The sequence below is a fragment of the Mauremys reevesii genome, linkage group 1 (genome assembly GCF_016161935.1).
Source record: "Mauremys reevesii isolate NIE-2019 linkage group 1, ASM1616193v1, whole genome shotgun sequence".
Taxonomy (NCBI): Eukaryota; Metazoa; Chordata; order Testudines; family Geoemydidae; genus Mauremys; species Mauremys reevesii.
In genome coordinates, this window is record NC_052623.1 from 61755980 (window position 1) to 61781119 (window position 25140).

Genomic DNA, 25140 nt, shown 5'->3' on the forward strand with positions numbered 1-25140 from the left:
AAAACTCAGGACTGTCCCTATAAAATCGGGACATCTGGTCACCCTAGCAGCACCTGGACTCAGGAATACAGGGCAAGCTCAGCTTTCATTTAAAAAATGTTTCCAGCTTCCACAATTGCAGAGAAAAGCCTGGAAAATGTGCCCCAAAAAGGAGAGAAATGCAGACTCTAGGTTAGGGGAGCTAGAAAGGAGATATCTAGACATGGTGCCTGGCTGCTGGAACTAGAGTTACCAGGGTGCTGCCACACCCACTGGCTTGACGTGGTACCATCAGATACAGGGTTTATAATTTGGGTCAATGGCTCTCAGCACCCCCACTATACAAATTGTTCCAGCACCCCTGCAGCCTGCTGTACTTGCACGTGCTACAAAAGCCTGGCATTAGCAGGGGCAGCTGCAACTCCGCCACCTCCCTAGAAGACCGCCACGCACAGCGCGCCCTGTGCGTTCCGCCGGCAGAGCGGGCTGGTCGATCCATAGCGCGCCACAATGCGGCTCACAGAGACTACAAGACCCAGAGGGCAACGCAGCGTACAGTCTCGAGACTCCAAGCCGCATTGCATGCCGGAGCCTGTAGTCTCCGCCGCTCGCTACTGCAATGGCTTACACGTTATGCAAATTAGGCGTCCCTCAAATTAGCATAAAGAAGGGACGGGATGCAGCAGCGGAGCCAGGCCTGAAGCAGAGGAGGTGTGTTCTACAGTGTCACGCTCTTCGTCACTCAGCAACGGCGCGTGCCCCTGCTTTCCATCCCCCCCTCCTCGCGCCCGTCACGGAACGTCCCTCTCCCCCCTCCCCGCGAGCCGCCGCCGGAGCCGCCTCGCAGTAGCTGGGAGCCGCCGCCGGAGCAGCCATGGCCGAGAACGCCGCCGCCGCCGCGGGCCTGGAGAACCACCGCATCAAGAGCTTCAAGAACAAGGGCCGCGACGTGGAGGTGAGTCCGGGCCGGGCCGGGCCGGCGGGTCCCGCTCCCGCCGGGGCTGAGCTCGGCCGCCGCCTCCTTCTCCTCCCCCTCCTCCGCCCCGGGCGGGCTCGAGGGGAGGGGCCCGCACCCCGCTCCGAGCTGGGCGGCTGCCGGGCCTGGCGGGGGCAGTGGCCGCTGCGGGCTCGGCGGCGGCGCAAGGAAAATGCCTCCGGGTTTTCTTCTCCGTCATGCGGGCGCGGCCTGGGGAGGGAGCAGGGAGCCCGGCAGGGGGTGCGCGGCCGGCCGGCCGCCTCCCCTCGCCGCCCCGCCGCGGGCCTGCAGCCTCCCATGGCGGCCGCCGTCTCCTCACCCCACGGCGGGGCTGAGATAGGGGCAAGTGGGGAGCTGCCGGGCTGGGGGCTCGATCGCGCCGCTCCCCGCCCCGGCTTGTTCCACATGGGGCTGGGCCCGCCTGGGCAGGCGGCGGGATGCGCCAGTGACCGTGTGGCCCCCTCCTCGCCCGGCTAACCAGCTGCCTCTTCATCTCCCTGCCTGATGCTCAGAGGGATCGGCGGCGCTTGCATGGGCTGGACAATGGGGCCGGCTGCCTTTTGTGCCACCCCTTCGGGCAGTAACACCCCTTCCCCCAAGCACCCAGCCGCAGGTCCCTCGCATGTCGGCGCTGGTGCTAAAGGCTGCCACCTATTTCTCTCTTAAATGTTGTAGGCCTGCCTAGGCCGGGCTGTAGGGGCCAGTGGCGAAACTGCAAGGGCCGCTCCCACACTCAGTTGAGCTTTTTTTATCACACACATTGTGGTGGTCGCTAGTTTTCACTACCAATTCTTGCTTAAATCCCCCAGTCTTTAAAATGACACGAGACGGGTTCTTGAAATGAAGGCAGTAGCTTAGCAATGTAGATCTGCTAAGAGTCTCCATCTACTTACATCAGGCAGCATAGAGGATAGCTTTCCTTAATCCACTCTCCAAATCTGAAATGCTGTCTCTCTTACGAAGGTGACTGAATCCCCGAGGGTATTGTTCAGGTATTTTGACTCCACTAGCCTTCAGTACTGTGGGCATCTTTCATTGTAACCACTATGGAAAAGAGGAGAAATTCGGAGGGGCTGATGTCTGTCATTTTCTAGCTAAAATAATGAGGAAAAAATCTCTCTGAAGTGAAAGCTAATCTAGGATGAAAAAGGGAATGGTGAGTCTAAATATACTGTCAATGTGTTTTGACTCCATTTGAGGGTGTTCCTCAATTATGTTGCTATATTTGATTATAACACTTAAATAATCCAAAATAGACTTTGAATGTACACCCTTTTAAAGTAAATTTTGAGTTGGAGCAGAATTCACACCTTTACTACTATTGTTTGGGTGGAGACAGTTCGCAGACCTAGTTTAACAGAAGCCATGTCTTTGTAAAGATGACATTCACAATGTAAGCTAGTCTTATCTTAATTTCTGTTCAGATTGGTGGTGGTAAATCTCTCTTGCACACAAAGCTCTTTCTATGGAGAATGCAATCTTTTTACAGAAAGATTTTCTCTCTCCATTTTGGGAGACAATTTAACAGTGATAATTAGATTAGCCAAAAAATGTCCCACCCTTACACCAAGTAATTGGCTTCTATCTTTTTTTTTTCCCCCTTCATTTTCAATCTTGGTCTGTATTTTTTTTGTTTGCCTCTCCCTCTGTCCTTTTCTTTCTCTCTCCCTGTTGTGAATACTGGCTTTGCTGTAGCAGTGCTGAACTTAAGCTTCTGCCTTCCCATCCACTGGCCTAACTGGTTGAAGAGCAAAGCAGGGGCAAACTGAGGGTCCCCACATAGCATAATCTGATCTGTCATCTAAACTGCCTGATATGCAGATGTGTTTGAAACTGGTGACTGCTGAGCTGAGGAGATTTGAGGGCTTGTCTGTATGGGGAAATTGGCAGGCATGGGAATAGTTATACTGGAATAGCTATAGCAGAGTAACTCCCTCATGTGGACACTCTATTCTGGTTAATTACTCTGCTTTGGAAGCATAATTATTTCAAAATACAATCAGGGGAGTTATACCAGAATAGCTGTTGTGGAATAATTCTGCTATTTCTATGCGGAACACAATTTCCCTGTATATAGAGTGACCAGATGTCCCAATTTTATAGGGACAGTCCTGATTTTGGGGTCTTTTTCTTGTATAGGCTCCTATTACCTCCCACCCCCATCCCAATTTTTCACATTTGCTGTCTGGTCACCCTACCTGTATAGACATGCTCTGAAGCATCTTACTTTCCAAGGTGATGGGTCACACTGCTTAGCACATGTCGAGCCAAAGGGTGCATCCATGCTAAGAAAAAGGGTGCTTAGCTTAAACCTGGTAAGGAAACCTATTTCAGATCAGCATTGATGCTCATACCTAAAAAATATTCTTCTTGAAAGGAAAAGTATAGACGTATATAAAAGTTGCACATTGACCCAATGAATTTAAGGTTAGAAGTGTGTGTTAAATGAAACTGAGAATCTGATAGGAAAAAGAATCAAAATCATAGAACATATGGCTTGTTTTTAATATCTGTATTCCAGTAACTTTGGTGGTCATCCTTTTTCTGGCTGTCCAGAGTACCCATCTTGAAGTAAACAGTAGCAGTATCCTAGTTAATAGCTTTACCTAGCTAGCTATTAGGCTGCCAGAATATCCAGGAGATTTAAGAAGAATATTCCTTGTTTTGTCCCAAAACATTATGTACTTACCATCTGGTGATACTAATGGATTGAGCTGTTTCTGAATAAAATATACTGTTTTTGACAGGGATGTTCCATTGATTTAATAAAATATATGCTATACTGGGCAAAGCAATAGAGCTCTGTGTGGGACTAGTGTAGAGCCGTGCAGTAGGACTGGGATCCTGCAGGACCTGCTATTATAGTGGGAAAGGGATTAAAAATAGTACCACAAAAGGCTCTACAAAGCAGTTCCCTCCTGTAAGATTGTGGATCTGGTAACTGATATGGTTTGAGAATTATTTGTGCTTTGGCACTTGTACCACAACAGAGATGTTCTTCTATTATAGGAGATACTCTAAAAAAAAATTAATGTTCATTTCTGTAGATAACTTTAAGTAAAGAATATCTACTAAAAGCATGATCTAAACTGTTGACCAAAATGCTCCATAGCAATTTATCATCTGTTTGATTATGGTTACTGACTTCTTTCTGCTAACCAGGCTTGAATTAATGTAGAGTACATTGTTTAAGTAACCATCTTCCTTTAGCGTCTATTTGACTAATATTATTGAATATTATAAAATCACTTTTGGTCAAGTACAAAATGTTCTGTCAAACCAATTTACTTATTCTTTACTTAAGTTGTAATTAACATTGATATTTTCACTGTTGGGTCTGCTATGCTGTAACACCACCTTTTCTTGTTATAACCTGAGTGGTCCTTACATTTTTTTAAGGGAAGAATCCTTCTATATGCAAAAAGACTGGTTCTCTTGTACTGCAGGGCTAGGTCTTTGAAAGAGAGCACAGTGGGACTTTGTGGTATCTTGTGTACCACAGAGCCAAGTTTTGCAGTGCCTCCTCTGTAGGAGAAAAGAAAGGGGTATCTTGGTGAGCAGTTGTGTGGCCAGTGGATTCATGAACTGTACAGTCCACCGACTGCAAAGGATGGGCCACTGGACTGCCCTTGTTCCAGACTTGAGGAAGAATTGTCTCCCTATCCCTGTGCTGGTTGCCCGCATACACAGGCAGCCAGTCTCCTCAAGCTATGCCCAGGGGATCAGAATTTCAACCTATGTGTAGTATTGTTAATATCTCAAAAGTGGTCCTTCTGAACAATGGAATAGTAATAGTCTAACACCAAATTGTAATCATGAAATTAGCTTATGTTTTGTTTTATAAACAATGAAAAGCCTTAATTGTTACTTCACAGCTCAGTTTGTACTTTTAAAACATTCTTTGCAGTTTTAAAATCTATAGGAAAAGACTCAGATTTTTAGTTTCTCAATATGCATGGGCCCTGCCTGTGAGAGCTTACAGTTATGCAACACTTAAGTTGTGTAAGCCTTTTATGGAGTTTTAAAGTTTGCTATTTAAACTGGGTATGTCCTGTTAAAGTCTCAAAACCACTTTGGGCATGTCTACACTACAAGCATTACAGATGCAGCACTGCAGCCACTCTGCTCTGGTGTAGACACATGTTACAACAATGGAAGCTGTTTTTCTTCAGTCAGTACCAAGTTGAGTAATTAAGACCGCTGGTCAGGGAAACAACCCACTTCCTTCCCTGACAAACCAAGGGATGCACCCCACCCATGTACTTATTTGCTACACCGTTACTGACTTGGGGTATGGCTACACTTGCAGCTGTACAGCGCTGGGAGTTAAACGTGTCTTCGTGCAGCGCTTTCCCTGCTCGCTGTAGTCTGGCCACACTGACAGCTACCAGCGCACTGTCGTGGCCACATTTGCAGTGTCTGCAGCAGCATTGGGAGTGGTGCATTATGGGCAGTTATCCCAGCATTCAAGTGGCTGCAAGGTGCTTTTCAAAAGAGGGGGGTGGGGTGGAGTGTGACAGGGAGCGTGGGGGAAGAGAGTGAGTGGATTTTTGGAGCCGACACTCTGTCAGCAGCTGCCTTGCAAGTTCTGACCTGTTCACTGAAAGCAAATAGCCCTCTTTTTGTTTTTTTTTCCTCACAGACCAGATAATCAGCCTCCCCGAAACGGACCCCCCCCTTCCTCCCTCCCGCATCGCTGCTTCTCCCTTCAAGCCCCTTCCTTCCCCTCTCTTCAAGCACTAGCTGTGGGCCTTCCAAAGGGAGCTCATTCACAGCAAACAGGAGCTGTGTTTGTTTATCAAAAAAACAGGTCCTGGAGCCCTGAGTTCACAACAAAACAAAGAGTGATCTTTCTTTACTTAGGATTATGGGAAGGTTCTGGAGGTCAGTTACAGTGTAGTAAGATTATTCCCTGTTTACACTGGCACCCCAGTGCTGCAGGAGCAGCGCTATTCTCTTTATTCCTGCCATGGAGGTGGAGTACAACCAGCGCTGTAGCCAGGGAGATACAGCGCTGTATGTGCCTTGCCAGTGTGGACGAGGAGTGAGTTACAGCGCTGTAAAGCCACCACCAGCGCTGTAACTCTCAAGTGTAGCCAAGGCCTTGGACTCTAAATACATTCTATGGGTGGTATACCTGAGCCCGCTTATCCACTGATGTCTTAAAAACTCCCACACCCCAATCTGGGTCTATGCTCTTTATGTACTATAAATGTATCTTGTGAATCTTGTAACGGATAATCGTAATCCATCATAACTCAAGCCTGTCCCCAGATGTACAGTACCGTCCCTCTTACCTTGTGGAAATTCTATTTTAAATATTAACTTCAATAAAATTTTCATATCCACCCCCTTAAGAGGCAGTAGCTAGGTTGGCAGAAGAATTCTTCCTTCGACCTAGCGGTTTTTATACTGGGTCTTACTTAAGTTGACCTAAGTTTTAAGTGTAGGCCAGGCCTTGTACTAACAAAGTAAAAAATAAAGTACAAACTGTGATATATTAAGTATAATCAAACCTTCTAATTTAGAAAAGCAGTTATAAAATATCAAGTTGACGCTGACATTGCAACTAAACTGACTTTTAAAAAAAAAATGCAATTTGATGTTGAGGTTTGCTGTCTACCTGCAACCTCTGCACCTGTTCCCTCAACCCTATCCTGTCCCACCTTCCCTCACTCCTGTCACCCCTTTCCAGCCCTGCCTTGACAACTTGCCTGGTTCTGGTCTGTTACTCTCATATTTTTGTTTAGAGCCATAAATAGCACCCATGCAGAGACTCATGGTGTCCTGCCAGTTATTTAAAATTACAGATCACACCATTTCAGTCAGCTTACCCCTCTACCAACAAGCAGTCATAAATAAAAGAACCTACAAAAAAGAAAACCGTTAAAGTTATGTAGGTTGCAAAGTTTAAAAAAAAAAAAAAAAAAAACAACCAACCCCTCCTGCCCCAAAGTCAGGAAATGCATGATCTGCAAGGTTGCCCATGCACCCTTGTGTGTCCATCCTGCACACTGTATGTGAGGTGGGGAAAAAGTATGTGATCGTGTAATTAAAACTCTTACAAAGCATTACATAAGAGGCCAGAATTAAGGGTGCGTAGGCAACTATTTAAGGCATTTCCTAACTTTTGAGAGCTTGACTTTGCAACCTAAATTTGTGTAACTTTGGAGATCTTAAAAATGTGTCTGCCTTTCTCATATACAACTGTAACACCCCAAGTCATGAATCGGAAGCATTTGAATCCTGAACCTTCTGCCATGCAGCACAGGTTTCTACCACTTGAGCTACATGACTGGCTACATTAGGTGGGAGCAGGAGATGGCTACTTTCCCAGGGAGGGGAATGAGCTGCTGGTGTTATGTCCTGAGTCTGGGGGTGGGAGTGAGCAGGAAGAGATTGGTATGGCTGCATTTGGGACTTAGAGGAGCCCAGCCCAGCACACTCTCTCCCCCTACCTGGAGTTCAGGGAGTTCCTTTTTCATACAAGTATCAGAGGGGTAGCCGTGTTAGTCTGGTTCTGTATTTCCACTGCTTGCATCCGAAGAAGTGGGTATTCACCCACGAAAGCTCATGCTGCAAAACATCTGTTAGTCTATAAGGTGCCACAGGATTCTTTCCTTTTTCATACAGTGGCCCCAAGAAGGGGCTGGATTCCAGGTTTCATGGCAGTGTACCCTAGAGTAGTTAAGCACTGTAACAGGTTACCAAGGGAGGTTGTGGAATATCTCTCAAACCTGTTCTTAAAAAACCTCTTGTCAGAGATGGTCTAGATCAGGGCTTCTCAACCTTTCTTTCTGAGCCATCTCTTCCTCCTCCCCCCGCCCCCCCCCGCATACATGCTATAAAAACTCCATGGCCCACCTGTTTTTCTACATATGAAAACCAGGGCCTGCGTTGGGGGGGTAGCAAGCAGGACAATTGCCTGGGGCCTTGTGCATTGGTGTCAGAATGAGGCGGGGGAGGCAGGGTACCATGGTCCTCCCACTTTTTGAAAGTGCACGGGCCTGTCCTGTCCACTTTTCACCCCCACCCTTCCTCTTCCCCTGGAGGACCCCCCCCTCCCCCCGGCCAGGCCTGCAGCTGGAGCATGGGAAGCGGGGGGGTGTTTGTGTGTGCTGTGCTGCAGACCCTCTGCCTGCCCAGGGGCAAAGAGCAGCCCCTGGCCCATGTCTCCACCCCTACTTCCCCTGTCCCCTGCCCACACCCAGGCTAGGTGGAGGGTCTGCATCTCCTCTCCACTGCCTGGCTGTGGGGCTCTTATGGCTAGGCTCTGGCTCCGAGGCCCTGTCCCACAGCCAGAGCTGGTTGGGGTAAGAGACATGCGGGCAGCTATGGGGAGCTGCAAACCCTCAATCTGTCCTGGGTGGGGGCTCAGGGGCAGGGACCCAGGCCAGGGGCTGCTTTCAGCCTCTTTCTTTCCTCTCCCCCCGCCCCCCGTGGCAGGTGGAGGGTCTGTGGCTCCTGGCCCACTCTGGCTTGGCTGGGTGTGGGGCCTCAGGCAGAAGGGGCAGGGTCCCTAGCCTCCCCTCCCCCCATTTTGGGAAGGCTCCACCCAGGGCTGGCTTCATGCCACAGGTGCCCCCCCACAAAGCTGCATTGTTCAGGCTTCAGCTTCAACCATGGGTGGTGGGGCTTAGGGCATGGGCTTCAACCCCATATGGCAGGGCCTTGGCTTTCTGCCCCGGAGCGAGTCTGATGCTGGCCCTGTTTTGGCAGCCGCACTGAAACCTGCTTGTGGCCCAGGGCTGGCTCCAGACCCCAGCGCGCCAAGCGCGCGCATGGGGCGGCATTTTGCTGCGTGGGGCGGCTGGCGGGTCCGGCGGACCTTCTGCAGTCATGCCTGCCGGAGATGCACCGGAGCCGCCGGACTAGTGGACCTCCTGCAGGCATGACTGCGGAGAGTGCGCTGGTCCCGCGGCTCGGTGGACCTCCGGTGGACCCTCTGCAGTCATAGCTGCGGGAGGTCGACTGGAGCCGCGGGACCAGCGGACCCTCCGCAGTCATAGCTTGGGGCGGCCAAATTCCTAGAGCCGCCCCTGTTGTGGCCCCCCAGGGGGCCTCAGATCCCTAGTTGGGAACCACTGGTCTAGATAATACTTAGTCCTTCCTCAGTGCAAGGATGTGGACCAGATGAGACCTGTTATCCCTTCAAGCCCTACATTTCTGTGAATCTCTCTCTCTGCCATTGTTTTTACTGCTCTGGTGGTTTCCAGGTGTTCTCAGTGTAGTGTCTGCTGCAGCTTTGGCAGCTGTATGAGCCCCGGTCTTTAGAATGTTTGCTCATGTTCAGTTATTTTGGCATGCTGCCAAAATTTTCCTGCTGATAGGGGCAGTGTCAATTTTTTACACCTTATTAGTCAGCCAAATCTGAACAGAATTTCATTCAGTAAATGAAAGGTATGTCTCTAGACGTGGGCCTTTTTCTCTGCCAAATATCAAAAGCCTTCTGCAAGCAGTGGAGATGTTAGAGCGGGGTAGGCAACCTCTGGCACGTGTGCCGAAGGCAGCATGCGAGCTGATTTTCAGTGGCACTCACACTACCCAGGTCCTGACCACCAGTCCCGGGGGCTCTGCATTTTAATTTTAAATTAAGCTTCTTAAACATTTTAAAAACCTTATTTACTTTACATACAACAATAGTTTAGTTATATATTATAGACTTATAGACAGAGGCCTTCTAAAAACGTTAAAATGTATTACTGGCATGTGAAACCTTAAATTAGAGTGAATAAATGAAAACTCGGCACAGCACTTCCGAAAGTTTGCCGACTCCTGTGTTAGAGTAAGTATTGCTACCAGTTTCCCATATAATAATACTCCCACGCATTGGCTAGTGCTTTTTACTTGCCCCTGATTCTTCTCAAAGGCCAGATGAATCAAATGGGAAGCGAGCCATGAAAGCAAATTGTTACTATTTTGGACCCATGGAAGGAGGGTGTTCCAAGATCTGGTCTCTGTTATGTTGAGGGGAATGTAGCATCATTATTTCAGCTGATACTATACATCCTTGGAGAGAGTGCCTGTCTCATGTTCCCAGGGTAACCAGTGTAGATCCCAGAGCACAGGTGTCATGTGCTCTCTCTAGGACAAATTGTCAAATGAGTGGTTGCTTTCAATACCTTTTCCAGTTTTCAAATGGATTTAAAATTTAGTCCTATGTAGAGTGCATCTCCAAACATACTCTGGTCTGCTCTGTCTCCCTTGACTCCAGTCTTCAGGGTGGCTTTTTGAGGAATGGCTAGACAAGAATATGCTTGTGTTTTGAAAGCATGGGGCTAGAAGAGAGCAAGAAGCTACTGAAGGATAGCTCTTCAGGAGATTCTTCTCTGGAATAATTCACCCAGTTCTAGTCTACCTCACAAAACAGATAATAGAAGGTAGTGGAAAATGTTTAACTTTTCTGCTAAACTAAAATGACAAACATCATGGAAGTCAAATCTGCTATACTATCTTGGATTAAAAACATTACAAAAAAATCTCATCATGTGAACATAACTTTTTCAGTATGTTTAAATACAACTTTTCTAGATTTGCTAGAGTAAGATCTTTGAATGTCATTTTTTTTCTGAAGCTACAAGTGAGCATTTTCAGGTAAATTGGAAATGGAAACAGCCCCTCATAACCTGCAATGGTGTGAACTGCATGGAATTAGTTCAAGTATGGCATTGACTATATCAAATTCTTGACCAGTGACTGACTAATCCTTGGTAGAGTAGTGACAATTGTAAGGTCTAATAGTTCATAGTTTAAAAAAGCATACTATATAACTCTGGCAAGGATGGAAACTTGAAGTTTCTAGTAACATATAGCATTTGCTTCTAAATGCTGGCTGGTCGTACAATATTCATCTTTAAGTCTCATTCCGCTTACTCTTGCTTTTCTCTTCATTACTCATTCGATTCTAACAACTTTAGCAGCTACTACCTCTACCATCTGGAATGCCTCTTAAGTATAAAAAAATTAATCTCTAACTTCATTGTCTCCCAGCAGAAAAAGGGTGCTAGAGTTGTCAATTAGTTTGGGGAAAATCTTCAGATTTGGTATTTTCTTTCAGGACTAAAAACTGTTGGACCATTATTATTATTACAGTAGTCATAAGGTCCTAATCATAATTCTACAGAAACTCTCACAAATTCCTAGGACAACCAAGTCCCTATCCTAAAACATGTACATTCTAAAAAGAGCATAAGAGAAGATGCAGCAGACAGGTAAAATGGTCAGGGTGATGGACACATGTCTGCATTTTTTTTCTTGCTTAATTTTGTTTGTTGGTGTTGTGAGGCCAGGAGTGGGGTGAGAATGACAGGAAGGGAAGTAGTCTGGGGCAGTAGCTGTTTTCTAGGTCAAGGGTTCTCAACCTTTTTCTTTGAGGCCCCTAACATGTTATAAAAACTCCACAGCCTACCTGTGCCACAACAACTGGCTTTCTGCATATAAAAACCAGGGCTGGCATTAGGGGGTAGTAAGCAGGGCAATTGCCCAGGGTCCCATGCCACAGGGGACCCTGCATAGCTAAGCTGTTCAGACTTTGGCTTCAGGCCTAGGTGGGCTGGGGGAGGTGGGGTTTTGGCTTTCTGCCCTGGGCCCCAATGAGATTAATGCTGCCCCTGCTTGGCGTATCCTCTGAAACCTGCTCGCAGCCTACCAGGGGGCCTTAGACCCCTTGTTGAGAACTGTTCTAGGTTACTTGTCTCTGAAGTGCTTAGCACTGTGGGACTCTGATACTTGATTGGGGTTCCTCACAGCTACTGTAATAACAGTATAAGGTACAGGCTGGGGGAGAGAAATGGGCTCTGGCTGGGCTTTTCCACACCTTACTGCTGTTAGGGGGAAGTCTCTGCACTTCTTGGAGCTGCTGGCTCTGCCTCAGCAGGTGTTGGTCTGCTTCCCCCAGTTAATGTGGCTAGTGTTCTGGGATCACATGCCTACTCTTTCAGGACAAGTATACTTTCCCAACCATTTTGAAACTTTTGATGCAAGTACAGTGTGGCTACTAAAATACAGCAAGCACAAAATACCACCTACGTGTTGCACAGACATTTGTATTACATGAGTCAAATCATTTGAGCATTTCTCATTGAATCAGTCACCTTTCACTGAAAATTTATTTCCCCATATTCCATCACTTCTGTGGCTATTTTTGGTAGTGACTTGAACTGCAATTCTGTGTCCATGCTTTTTTACACTGGTGATTGTCAAACTACGGAACAAATGGTTCTCTGAAATAATGGTGGAAGTTAACACTACCTGTAGCTATGTTGCCATCTGCATGCAGGCTTGGTTAGTATATGATAGACTGTCTTTGCAGCAAGATTTCAAAGGTTATACTTTTAAAGAAAATATGGAAGCTTTGCTGTATGGATTTACTCAAAATTAATAAAAAAAATTGTTGGGTTCCATACTCAGTAACTGATACATCATTTGCCCAATTTGTTGGGATTTGACAGAAAAAAAAATTTGAAAATCTCGTATGTCTTCACCAGTAGAAATGTTTTCATGGTCCTGATTATGCCTTCAACACCTATGTAATCCTTTAGTCTGCAATGGGCATAATCTGAAGTCCAATGGAGATCAGATATTACTGTGATACCATGGAAGAAGGCTGGCCTTGTGGTTCAGGTTGTAGACTGGGACTCTGGAGACCTAGATTTCATTCCTGCTCTGCTATAAACATCCCTTGGACAATTCACAATCTTTCTGTGCCTCAGGTACCCATCTATAAAATGTTATAATAGTACCTCATAATGCCCCTATGAGGTATAGAGGATAAACACAGTAATTGTGAGGTGCTCAGATACTACAGTTCTGAGTGTCATACAAGTACCTAGATAGATACCTAGTGTGGGATTGATGGGCGGCCTCTGAAGGCATAGTCTCAGTACAGTAAGGGCTTGTCTACACTACTGCACAGGGTCGATCTAAGATATGCAACTTCAGCTACATTAATAGCATAATTGAAGTCGACATACTTAGATTTACTTACCACAGTGTCTTCACTGTGGTAAGTCGACAGCTGATGCTCTCCCGTCAACTCCACTTGCGCTCCTCGTTCTGGTGGAGTACTGGACTCGACGGGAGAGGACTCAGTGGTCGATTTATCGCATCTATACTAGATGCAATAAATTGACCCCCACTGGATAGTATAGTATATCGGTCCGGCGGGTAGTGTAGACAAGCCCTTAGATCAGGGTTTTTCAAACAGGGGTTGCCGCTTGTGTAGGGAAAAGCCCTAGTGGGCTGGGCCAGTGTGTTTACCTGCTCTGTCCTCGGGCCAGTGGGAGCTGCTGGAAGCGGCGGCCAGTAAGTCCCTTTGCCCACGCCGCTTCCAGCAGCTCCCACTGGCCCTGAGCAACAATCTGCAGCCAGTGGGAGCCGCGATCGGCCGGACCTGCAGAAGGGGCAGGTAAACACACCAGCCCAGCCCGCCAGGGGCTTTCTCTACACAAGTGGCGACCCCTGTTTGAGAAACCCTGCCTTAGACTGAATAAACAAATCTGTGACCAGAATTTGGTCTAATAAAATCTTTATTACTGGGGATCCATGAGATGGAAAGAATACAGCTTGACTGATGGAGCCTAGGATGAGTCAGTGGGGCTGGCAGTTAGAAAAACATCTGTTTGTTAGCAAATTGAAGGAATTTGATATGGAAATCCAGTGAGACAATGAATATGGAATCCTGTTATAACTCTTCTAGTCACTCTTAGAATAGACCCACCCTTTAAATTCTGCAGAGAACACTGTCTAGAAACTCTTTGAGGGCATAGAAATTCCTTATCCATGCATTTCCCACATGAGTCTGTCAGGGTATGATATTTGGACACATAATTTTTACTCATTTACTCTTAGTAATTATATGTAGTTAATATATTAGAGCTTTTAAGTGTGAATATTAAAATATAAATGCTTATACAATAAGCATTTAGATTTGTTACATAAAGACAGAAATTTCAAAGTTAGGTTGATGTACAGACCTTATCAACACATGCCATATATAAAAAAAGGTTATTTTTACTTCATGTTCTCTTTACAGTTATGGCCAAAAGCTTTGGTAAAAGCATGCTATATGGGTTGCAAAGTGCAAGCACTCAGAAATGAGAAAATGTTTGATTTAAAAGTTTTGAAGGATATACAGTTATCACCAGTCAATAGAAGTGAACCTAGAACTCATGTTTTCCTGGTCCCCATTATTATGTCTTTCTTTGTATTGGTGGTTCCTAAACCCTCCTTTGGAGGGGTGGGGGCTCCTGGCCTTGGAGGAGGACAGAAGGCAGCTGGATCTGGGGAGTGGTTGGTGAAACCCAGCTCTACTTTCACTCCACCACAAAGTGTGTAATGCCCTCAGAGGCGGCAAGGATGGTTCCATGGCCTGGAAGTGGTCAGGGGAAGTAGACCAGGCTCCCCAACCTTTGATGCCCCAATAGCAGGGACAATCTGGAGCCCTATGGAAGCCCCATGTAAAAGTGCTCTCATTAATCGAGAAATTGTCCAAAATGGTCTGCCAAGATTTCTCTCAGATCTAGGAGTGGAGTCATTGAACATCAGTCCTATCTATCCCTAATAGGATTTGCCTGCAAGTAAACACCAGGAATCAACAGTGTTGAAAGGATCTGATAGGTCTAACAATATCAGCATGGACTCCTGCTTTTTATCCTTCACTAAGATAGTTTAGTAAAGCAGCCAGTGGAGTCTCTGATTGATCCTGGTCTGTACCTGGATCGACATGGGTCTTCCATTACACCACTCTAATACCTCCTGGCAATTTTCCTTTCTGTGATTCTGAATCTTTTTTTTTTTTTTCCTGGACTATTCAGTCAACTTCCTCCTTTCCAACATAGAGGTTGGAAAGCTGGATCTGACCCACGCAAGGGTATATAAAAAGGGCTGTCTTTATTTCTTAATCCTACTGGGATTTTTGCCCCTTTGGAAAAGGCCAAGTGGTGGGGGATTTCAGTGGGTAGGAGAATAAGGAAGAAGCACAGAAAGGGTTAAATGTTAAGTGCTTGGGTGACTTAGGCTTGGTCAACACTGCATAGCTATGTCTGTGTACACACTACAGCCTTGCTCCCGCCGATAAGTGCCCTACCACACCAACATCATAACCCCATCTGCATGGGAGGTGTAGGAATTAAGTCAGGGTAGTTAGGGTAATGCAGCATCTGTGAAGATGCTACCTTACTTACATTGGCTGTTGGTTTTCATTCTTGTCAATTTCATGGCTCCTTACTGGAGCTATGAAATTGACCAGAAAGCCTGGCGCCAGTGGTGGGCTCTGGGGTAGAGCAGGGCTGTCCCTTTTCCTGGCTGCCCCCCCGCTCCTAGCAGGGAGCTGAGAAGTCCGGGCTGTCAGCCCCCCACCCACCTTTCCTTTTTTCAGTTGGTGGAAGTGCTTCTGGTGAGGATGTGCACCACTGACAGAAGAAGGGCAGTGTGCACATGAACTGCAGCAATTACTGTGGTGGCTGTAAGTGGACTTAACATAGGTTGACTTAAGTTTATAATGCAGAGGTGACTTTAGACTCCTAAGTCTCTTAAGTGCTTTTGAACATATAACTAAGTATCCAACCCATCCCCCTTCTGCTTCAAAATCCACAATATAACCAACCACCCAGCCCATAACACCATATTCACCTCCCATCCTAACTTTACCAGCTAAGCACCTGAATCTGGCTCCTGCTCTGCTAGTGTGGCATCAGGAAAGAGGTTGAGTTTTAAGGGTTGCTTGTTCTCTAGGTATTCTAGTTAGTTAGTGATGGGGGCAGGCCGGGCTAGCACAGTGGTTACCATAGTCTCCAGTTCTGTTTATATTGCAGTGGTGGGAGTCTTTCATTGCATTACAATTCAAGTGTAAAAGTCTAACCTAAGACTTAACCTTGGCTTTGTATAATCTTGATCCCCCTTGCAAATGAAATGATGGAAAAAAAATTGTAGTTAAAATGGAAACAAATTTTTAGTTACTGCCAAATTAAACTTGATTTTATGGACAGAATTTAAATTTGATATTGAGCCACTGTTCTGTGTGCAAAAAATGCAATTTTAATTTATTTAAAATAAAAAATTCCTTGAATCTTTATACCTCCTCTCTCAGAATGACTAATGACGTAATATCTGAAGAAACAGTTGGTGGCTACTTTAGATACACTTAAAAAGTAAAACTTGTACTGTAGCCAAAGTGAAGGCAAGTGTATATTCCAGGGGCTTAGAATTCCTATTCTGTAGTCCCTTAAGCATAATCTTGTATGAATTACTAAAGTGCATATGTAGGATAATCTAAAATTAATTTTTGAATATGAAGCTTAAATACTTTGTGAACAGCAGTGGCACAAAAAACTTTCTGAATTTGATTCTACACTCAACTACAGTACACGGCACCAGGAATAGTTATCCTACACCAGTTTTAAATAGTATTTGAAACTGATTCAAATAATTGTCCAAACAGTTTGGCTGGTCAGTGTGGATGGGGTCAAGCTTTTTGTATACAAATTTGGTTTTGGAGCAGGAAGGGTTGTTGAGTTCTTTATTCTGTGCCAGGACATTGTTTCTAAACTTGATTTGGTTCTATCTCCAGTGACATACATATTCTGTACTACAAACTATCATCTTCATTTTTAGATTTTTTTCTTGTCATAATTTCTTCTCTAAAAATCTTACTCATTCATGTTTAAAGTTTCAGTAAATCTTAATTCTTATCCAAAACTTCAAAGCAATTTTTCTGTGTATGCCCAGTTCATAACAAATTTGCTTATTTTTTGGATCTAATGTTGTGAAATATTAGGAAATGGTGGTGTTGGAAACCTGGATTTAAAGCTGGTTTGAGCTAAAGAGGTTATTTCAGAGTAGGATTGTTAGCGGTGACATTTGGTCTCACCATTCATTCTAAGGACATCTCCCCCTCCCTCCCCCCCCCCCCCCAAACCTCTGTCCGGGGTTTTGCTGATAGAAAACCTTTATATAGGGTTGCTTTGGGTGTTCATTAGAAAAGCACAGACACAGTTGGTGAGCGCTTGTCCTTTGTAGCTGACCACTGTGGCTGAACATTACAGGAAAAAAGTATAGGAGACTAAAGATGGAGTCGCCTGGGAACAGCGTCTTGCTGTTTTGATGCTTGCTGAAATAGTTGGTAGACCCTTCAGACTTGTATCCACTTGCAACTATTGCTATTGTGTATACAAAGATAATGAGGGATATAAACCAATCATTAATTGAGGGGAAGTCAAGAAGAAATTTTCCATATGAACAGGTTACTTCATAATTATCCATTATGAGGTTCTTGTATTTCCCGCTGAAGTATTTCCAACTTGTCCACTGTTGGAGGCAGGATACCAGACTAGAAGGAACGCTAATCTGATCCTGTATGACAATTTCTATTTTCTTGTGTATATTCTTTGTGATGACCAACAAATAGCCGCTGAAGACTGCTTTGCCAGAGATTTTTAAACCTGAGATTTGAAGATTTATGTAGGACATTGTCTTGGAAAGGAAGTTTCATTTATTTTAAGGTCTAGTGAATTTCTTGACATAACATCCTATGTGGCTTTTCTCATCTTAGCATTTTTATTTTTAATAAGTATTTATTTAAATTTAGTTTTCATCCACTTGTTAGGTTTGACTTTAGTAGCTGTTACTGACCTTTGTTTCAGAGGAGGCGGGGAAGTGAGTGTTTTGGAAGGAGGTAATAAATGAACACACATGAGGGCTGTCAAAACAATGTCAACCTTTGGAGCCTACAAGTCCACTCAGTCCTACTTCTTGTTCAGCCAATCATTAAGACCAATAAATTTGTTTACATTTACAGGAGATAATGCTGCCCACTTCTTATTTACAATGTCACCTAAAAGTGAGAACAGGGGTTCGCATGGCACTTTTGTAGCCAGCGTTGCAAGGTATTTATGTGCCAGATATGGTAAACATTTGTATTCCCCTTCATGCTTCAATCATCGTTCCAGAGGACATGCTTCCATGCTGATGACACTCATTTAAAAAAGGTGTTAATTAAACTTGTGGCTGAACTCCTTGGGGGAGAATTGTATGTCTCCTGCTCCATGGTTTTACCCACTTTCTGCCATATATTTCGTGTTATGGCAGTCTTGGATGCCGACTCAGCATGTTTGATTTAAGAATGCTTTCAGTGCAGATTTTGGCAAAATGCAAAAAGGTACCAATATGAGATTTCTAAAAATATCTTTAAGATTTAAGAATCTGAAGTGCCTTCCATGATCTCAGAGGGATGAGGTGTGGAACGTGCTGGTGGAAGTCTTAAGAGCAACACTCCTATGCAGAAACTACAGAACTCGAACCACCAAAAAAGAGAACCAGCTTTCTGTTGGTGGCATCTGACTCAGATGATGAAAATGAAGGTGTCAGTCTGCACTGCTTTGGATTGTTATCAAGCAGAACCCGCCTGTTCTCACTTTCAGGTGATGTAAATAAGAGGTGGGCAACATTCTCTCCTGTGAATATATACAAATGTATTGGTTTTAATCAGGGGTCAGCAACGTTTCAGAAGTAGTGTGCTGAGTCTTCATTTATTCACTCTAATTTAAGGTTTTGTGTACCGGTAATACATTTTAACCTTTTTAGACGGTCTCTATAAGTCTATAAACTATTGTTTGTATGTAAAGTAAACAAGTTTTTTTAAAAATATTTAAGCAGCATTAATTTAAAATGCAGATCTTATCAATTTAGTGCAGTGGTTCTTAACCTGGGGTGCACGTACCCCCTGGGGCAGGGCCAGTGCAAGGATATTTTGCACCCTTAGCAAAACTTCCACCTTGCGTGGCCCCCCCGCATCCCCCTTGCACATAGGTTCATTGAGGGGCAAATCCCAATGAGCCTTTATAGACCCCAGGGGCCAGCTGTGCCCAGGGGCTGCTCCCCAGACCAGGTTCCCCCCCTCCCTGCCCCCCTGAACTCCCAGGGAGGGTGCCCAGCGGGCCCCCCCCCCGAGAGCCCACCCCACCCAGGTGGTCCCTGCCTTGAATCCACTCACTGGCTTTGCTGGGCTTGGGTTGCTGCAGCAGCTTGGCTAGGAGGAGCTGCCTTCCGGAGGCACCCAGAGCGAGCCCCAGCCCTGGAGGAGCCGGCACAGTGCAGGGGGGCAGCAGCCCTGCAAAGGTGGCGGCGCCACTAGCGGGGACCAGCTGCGCCCTCCCCCGCCCCTGCTGCCCAGGCTGCAGCCCGGCACCCCCACCGGGGGTTCCTGCAGGCTGCAGTGGATGTATGCGGGCGCCAGCCCCCATGTGCCCCTCCGGCTACCCCCTCGCCTAGGGTTACCATATTTCAACAATCAAAAAAGAGAGGAGAGCCCTGCCCTAGCCCCCCCACCCCAATCCACTCCCTCCCACTTCCCACCCCGATTGCCCTGGTCAGAACCCCCAACCGCCCTGCTCCTTGTCCCCCTCCTGAGACAACCCCCACCAGGACCCTACCCCCTACCTTTCCCCTGACTGCCCCAACCCTTATCCACACCCTAGAAGTAGGACTGAGTGGCCCTGTAAGCTCTAAAGTTTTACATTGGTTTTGAGTGCAGTTATGTTAAAAAAAAAAAAAAAAAAAAAAAAAATAATCTACACTTGTAAATTGTGCTTTCATGATCGAGATTGCACTACAGCTCTTGTATGAGGTGAATTGAAAAATACTATTTACAGTGCAAATATTTGTAGTAAAATGTAAAGTGAACACTGTATGCTTTGTATCTTATGTTGTAATTGAAATGGATATATCTGAAAATGTTGAAAAACATCTGAAAATATTTATTATAAATTTAAATTGGTATTCTGTTTAACTGCAACTAAAACTGCAATTAATTGCAATTATTTTTTAATCGTTTGATAGCCTTAACATAAATATATTTATAGTGCAATCAGGAAGATGTAAGGTATTCACATGGACATCTTTGCATACAGTACTGGTAAATCTAGTGTGACTTTTCAGTGAAGGTTAGATCTTGTGCTGTATGATGGAACTTTGACTAAACAAACAAAATTAGAATGGAAATGATAGGGAAGGACTCTTGTCAGGCATGTTTCATGTCAGGTTTTAAAGCATATCTAGAGATTGACTCCTGTCCTAAAAAAACCAAAAAACCCTCTGAAACATTAAGTGTAAGCACACCAGATTTTTATTTAGCTCCATGCCTTTTTTCATTAGAGTTCCTTATCTTGCTGAAGAAAATGCTAAAGAAGTAACTTAAGCAATGTTAATTTCAACATCTATTTTTAAGACTGCCTATTTCAGAGCTTGGCATCTCACTGTTAAAAAGTTTTCATATTAAATCTTAACATTTTTATAGGTAGTTTGTCCATCATAGATACTGAATCGGCAAAGGAAATCTTATTTCTTTGTAATATTATGAAATGTCATATGGACTTAACTACCAATTAAGTGCCAGTTCATTTAGGATGTCGTCGCTGTGCTGTAACATTACTGCTAATTTAAATGTGCACTATTGTGCCATGATAGCACTTGGTGATTAGTTTTTTGCCTCAGTGTGCCTGAGGTGAGCAACTGTAGTATGATGCATTAGTACATGATGCCTTGTGCAGTGTGCTCAATTTAGAGTCTCTGGGGGATATAACTTTGTTTGCCTCACTGTCGCTATGCTGAATTTCCTTCTCAGAAGGTGGAGTATCTAATTACTTTGCGCTTTTATACATTTTTAACTTGTCTTGGCAGTGGCTCTGATAAAATAGAACTATGACCTACTAGTGAGTGGGAGAAAGTTAGTTGTAAAATAGATTGAGTTGAAAAATGAGCCACAATCAGTAATTTTTGGAAATCTGAAAATTGCAACATCTGTTACAGGCGTACTTGGTCCCTAAGTTTCTAGTATGACCATGTATGCACCCACCCTGTAATCAACTGCTGTCCTCCCATCCTGGAAGCAGGGGATGTATGACTTCACCAAGAACCTGTCATAAGGACACCCTCTACGACTTCATGAATTGTTCTTGAACTCCTCTGTTGATTGGGATGAGAAAAATGTCTCTTCTTAAGAAAAAGTTTGGCAGGTATAGAACAAGTGTGTTATATCATACCTCTGCTAAACTGACAGCGCCTCTGCTTCTAACTTGTAGGTGTAGTGCTAGGAGTATGGTATTCAGACCATGGTACTATCATGATTCTAGCATTGAGAGGTAGGATCATATTAGTACTTTGAAAATAGTTACACATAAAAATATTAAAGGAAGTACTTTGATTTATCCTGAATCTAGGACTTTTTAGGAAGCTGCTATTAACCCATTGAGTATTTCCAGTAATGTTAATTTGAAGCAAGCATAGATAAAATTTTTGTACAGATGTCCCCTTAAATAGTGTCCTGGGACAAGAATAGGCAAAACAAGAATTAACCATACTGCTTTTAAAATCTGTTCACAGGAATAAACTGCAGACTTTTTCATTCACCTGTAGTTCAAACATTTGTATTGTTGCATTGTGTGTGTATGTGTAGATATATTTTTTATAACTATCAATTATTAAATTAGCTTAAATAAATTTTTGTAACGAGCACTACATATGTCTGTATAATCAAATCTCCTTCTGGATACTTACCAAAGATACAATTGGTAATTCACTAAGTAAGCATGCATATATTTAAATATTAAATCACATTCTTTATTTAATACACACAGTAAATAGCACAGTAAAGGAAAGACTTACTGAAAAAATACATTGTATAACAAATTTATATTGTATATCCAGTTGTGCAATATGAGGAAAATATTTCAAATGCCAGTATTTCACATTTATTTTTTATTGTAAATACTGTATGTTTAAAAGGAGCAATATACCAATGTGGTGGTGAACAGAGGACTTCCGGCTCTTTGGAAAGGTCATCACAAATGACCTACCTTAAATGTGGAGTATGTTTTGCATTTTACCTTTTTTAAACAGTGGAAGCCTCATTCAAGGCTTTGGATAGCTTATTTCAAGAACTGGTATAATTTCTTGGAGTAGACTTCAAAATTTTGATGTAACTAGAAGTTTTAGAGACTGTCCACTGGGTAGACTTCTGTTTTGATTTCTTATGACGTGCCTGTCATAGTTAATTTCAGACTCCTAGTTTAGATTTTTAAGGTTTTCCTTCTGCGGGAAGTACACCTCTACCTCGATATAATGCTGTCCTCGGGAGCCAAAAAATCTTACTTACATTATAGGTGAAACTGCGTTATATCGAACTTACTTTGATCCACTGGAGTGCGCAGCCCCCCCCCCCCCCGCATTATATTCAAATTCATATTATATCAGGTCACGTTATATCAAGGTAGAGGTGTATTATGTCTGCTTTAAAAAAATTAAAATGTAGTGAGTAAACTAATATTTAGGTGTAAATATCTATACAAGGTTCTAGGTCCCCTAACACGCAATTAGTAGTACAACAAAATTCCTGCATCATTAAAATAGGAACTTAGACAAAAAAAAAATCCTTTCCACACTACCTACAAAAAGTCTATTTTTAAAGATAATCAAATTCAGGCTATTTTTAATAAAAACAGTGGATCAGGGGCAGGGTGAGGACCAAGTTCCAGAGTCCTGGAACTCTCATAGAGATCGCCTTGCCAGTAACCACTTCTTCATTTTAAAAAAGAGTGGTTCCAACTCTGGGCACCTCAGCTGTAGCAGTATAGCACAGGGAGAAGGGCAGTACCTCAGTTAGAGAACATGCATTGTTTGTGGGAAAGAAGGTCAAAAGTGCATTACATGTTGAATCAGAAAATGTTGAGGTTTGTGGTTGTATTTATTTATTGTTGGGGTGATGTCATTAGTATCAGGCAAGCCTGTAAAAAGAAAATGGAATGAGCAAAGTACAGGGACTTCATGCTTTTGGTTACCACGTGGCTGAGGAGGTACCCTGCGGCGTTCGGCACCAGTTGCAGTTTTTCGAAGTTGATGCTTTCAGATCCAAGTAAATTGTATTCTGTAAGCGAATTCGAGGGCTCAAGAGGCAGGCAATATGATCAAGGATGAAATGAAATCTCTAAGCCAGCTGGGATAATAGAATGTTTCTCAGAGATGTTGCTATGAGGGCCCAGCATCAGTGAGGAGTCTAAAAGGACCCTTAGATTGCCGTCTGTCTTGACATTTATGGACATACCACAGTGCCAGTGGAGGATGTAAGCTCTTCAAAGTGCTTCCCTCTACCTACAAGCATAACCTGTCTTAAGTGGGTTAAGCATCAGCCAGCTCTTCTTGTCCATGTGCTGATCTCAGGCAGATATTGGGATAATGTGGTTACAGATTTACCTGTATCTGGTTAACATTTGAACTCATGTAGTCAACTTTTTTCCTGGTGGTTACATGTAAATATTTATAAGACCAAAGAGAACTGAACCTTGGCACTTCACAAGGGAGCACTATATTAAACTACTCAAAAAGCTTTCTGTCCTTCAGTGTATGTGTTTTCTCATTCATAATGAAGCTTTTACCATATTTGTGAGGTATTTATCTTTATCTTTAACCCTGTGGTTCCCAAGATCTGTACTGTAAAAGATTCCAAAATTGATTAAAGCACCTCTTAGTAATAATCAATGTACACTAAGCCCTCTTCTGTTGTAGCTTTCTGTGAGTGGCTTCATTTTAAGCGGCTTAGGAGAACACTGTTTACAAATCCTTGTATGCTGTTTTTTCTTCATATATATAATCTTGATTCTTTTTTTTTTGCTTTTTAGACAATGAGAAGGCACAGAAATGAAGTAACAATTGAACTGCGGAAGGTAATTTGATCTGCTTTTGCTTATCAGCTGTAAATTTTCTTAATTTTGACATTCTCTAGTGTCTTCATCTATTACTATTGTTGTGTTTCTACTACAAGCCTGTATTCAAGGCCCCATGTCCTATATAGAATGTTAGGCTTAAATTGTCTTCTGGACTCTAGAACAGGGGTAGGCAACCTATGGCACAGGTGCCGAAGGCGGCACGCGAGCTGATTTTCAGTGGCACTCACACTTCCTGAGTCGTGGCCACCAGTCCGGGGGGCTCTGCATTTTAATTTAATTTTAAATGAAGCTTCTTAAACATTTTAAAAACCTTATTTACTTTCCATACAACAATAGTTGAGTTGTATACTATAGACTTATGGAAAGAGACCTTCTAAAAACATTAAAATGTGTTACTGGCACACGAAACCTTAAATTAGAGTGAATAAATGAAGACTCGGGACAGCACTTCTGAAAGGTTGCTGACCCCTGCTCTAGAAGTATGAAGTATTTCTTCCCTACTCCTTCCTAGTCTTCTCGCCCCCATTGCCTACTTTTAGCTCGGCTTAGCTTAGTCAACATATAGCCGTTGCTGTGTGTATTTAATTTGGAATAAAATTCAGTTTAATATTACTCTGCCACCAGATTTTCAATGTGCTACCTTTTGTATTGCAAAGCATTGTAGAAGCTGTCAAGAAGCTGGAAGCTTGAAATCTTGGAACAGAGCAGTTCTGGCACTTCAGAGGGTGTGGGAGGTCTTTTTTTGGTTCTCAGGCCTGATCTACAGTACTTAGTTAGGTTGACATAAGTTTCCGTGTATCGACCTATTTGTGCATGCACCTACACTCAAATTTATCTCCAGGTGATGTAAGCACCCTGTCACACTGATACAGTCTATATAACCACCTCCCCAAATGGTATGGAGCCATGGTTGACCTACTGAGGTCAATGCAGTGTGAGCGTAAACACCGCATCACCTGTGTCAACCTTAACAGTCCTTCACCATCTGTCCCACAATACCCCATTTCCTGCGACAGCGACTACTCTGGCCACAACTGTAAACTCTGCTTCTCAGGAGTCAGAGACTGGAAACCACCGTCCTCCCTCCCACCCATACCATTTAAGCTCCCTCATGTGTTGTTTTTTTTAATCCCATTTCCTGATTGCACACTGTGGCAAGCACACCTAGCAGCTCACCTTTGTGTGCAACCGCCCAACTGATTGTGGTGGGTCCATGCACTAGATGCGGTGCTGCCTGCAGTAGATCAGAAGTATTGGAACTTCTGCCGGTGGGAAGAAGAGGTTTCAAGCACAGCTATAGACCAGTTGTAGAAACATGGACATCTATGAACAGATGGCATGTGGGATGCTGCCCAAGGGGTATGATGGGAATAAGCAGCAGTGAAGCATGAAAGCAAAGGAACTTCAGTAGAAATATCACAAGGTCAGGGAGGCCAACAGTAAATGAGATGATGGCCTTACAACAAGCTG

At 44.0% G+C, this 25140-nt stretch overlaps 1 protein-coding gene across 2 annotated transcripts in view; it reads left to right on the plus strand.

Moving 5' to 3' along the window:
* Positions 1-659: 659 nt before the first annotated feature.
* Positions 660-25140, plus strand: part of KPNA3 (karyopherin subunit alpha 3) — an 85130-nt gene continuing 60649 nt past the window's right edge. Inside the window, exons 1-2 of one of the 2 annotated variants that reach the window (XM_039503942.1) lie at positions 660-934; positions 23623-23667. In XM_039503942.1, the coding sequence (XP_039359876.1) occupies positions 854-934; positions 23623-23667 (126 nt within the window). In that variant the 5' untranslated portion in view covers positions 660-853. Of the gene's footprint in view, positions 935-17324; positions 17455-23622; positions 23668-25140 lie in introns of those variants that run through there. The other variant, XM_039504004.1, reaches the window with a different exon arrangement.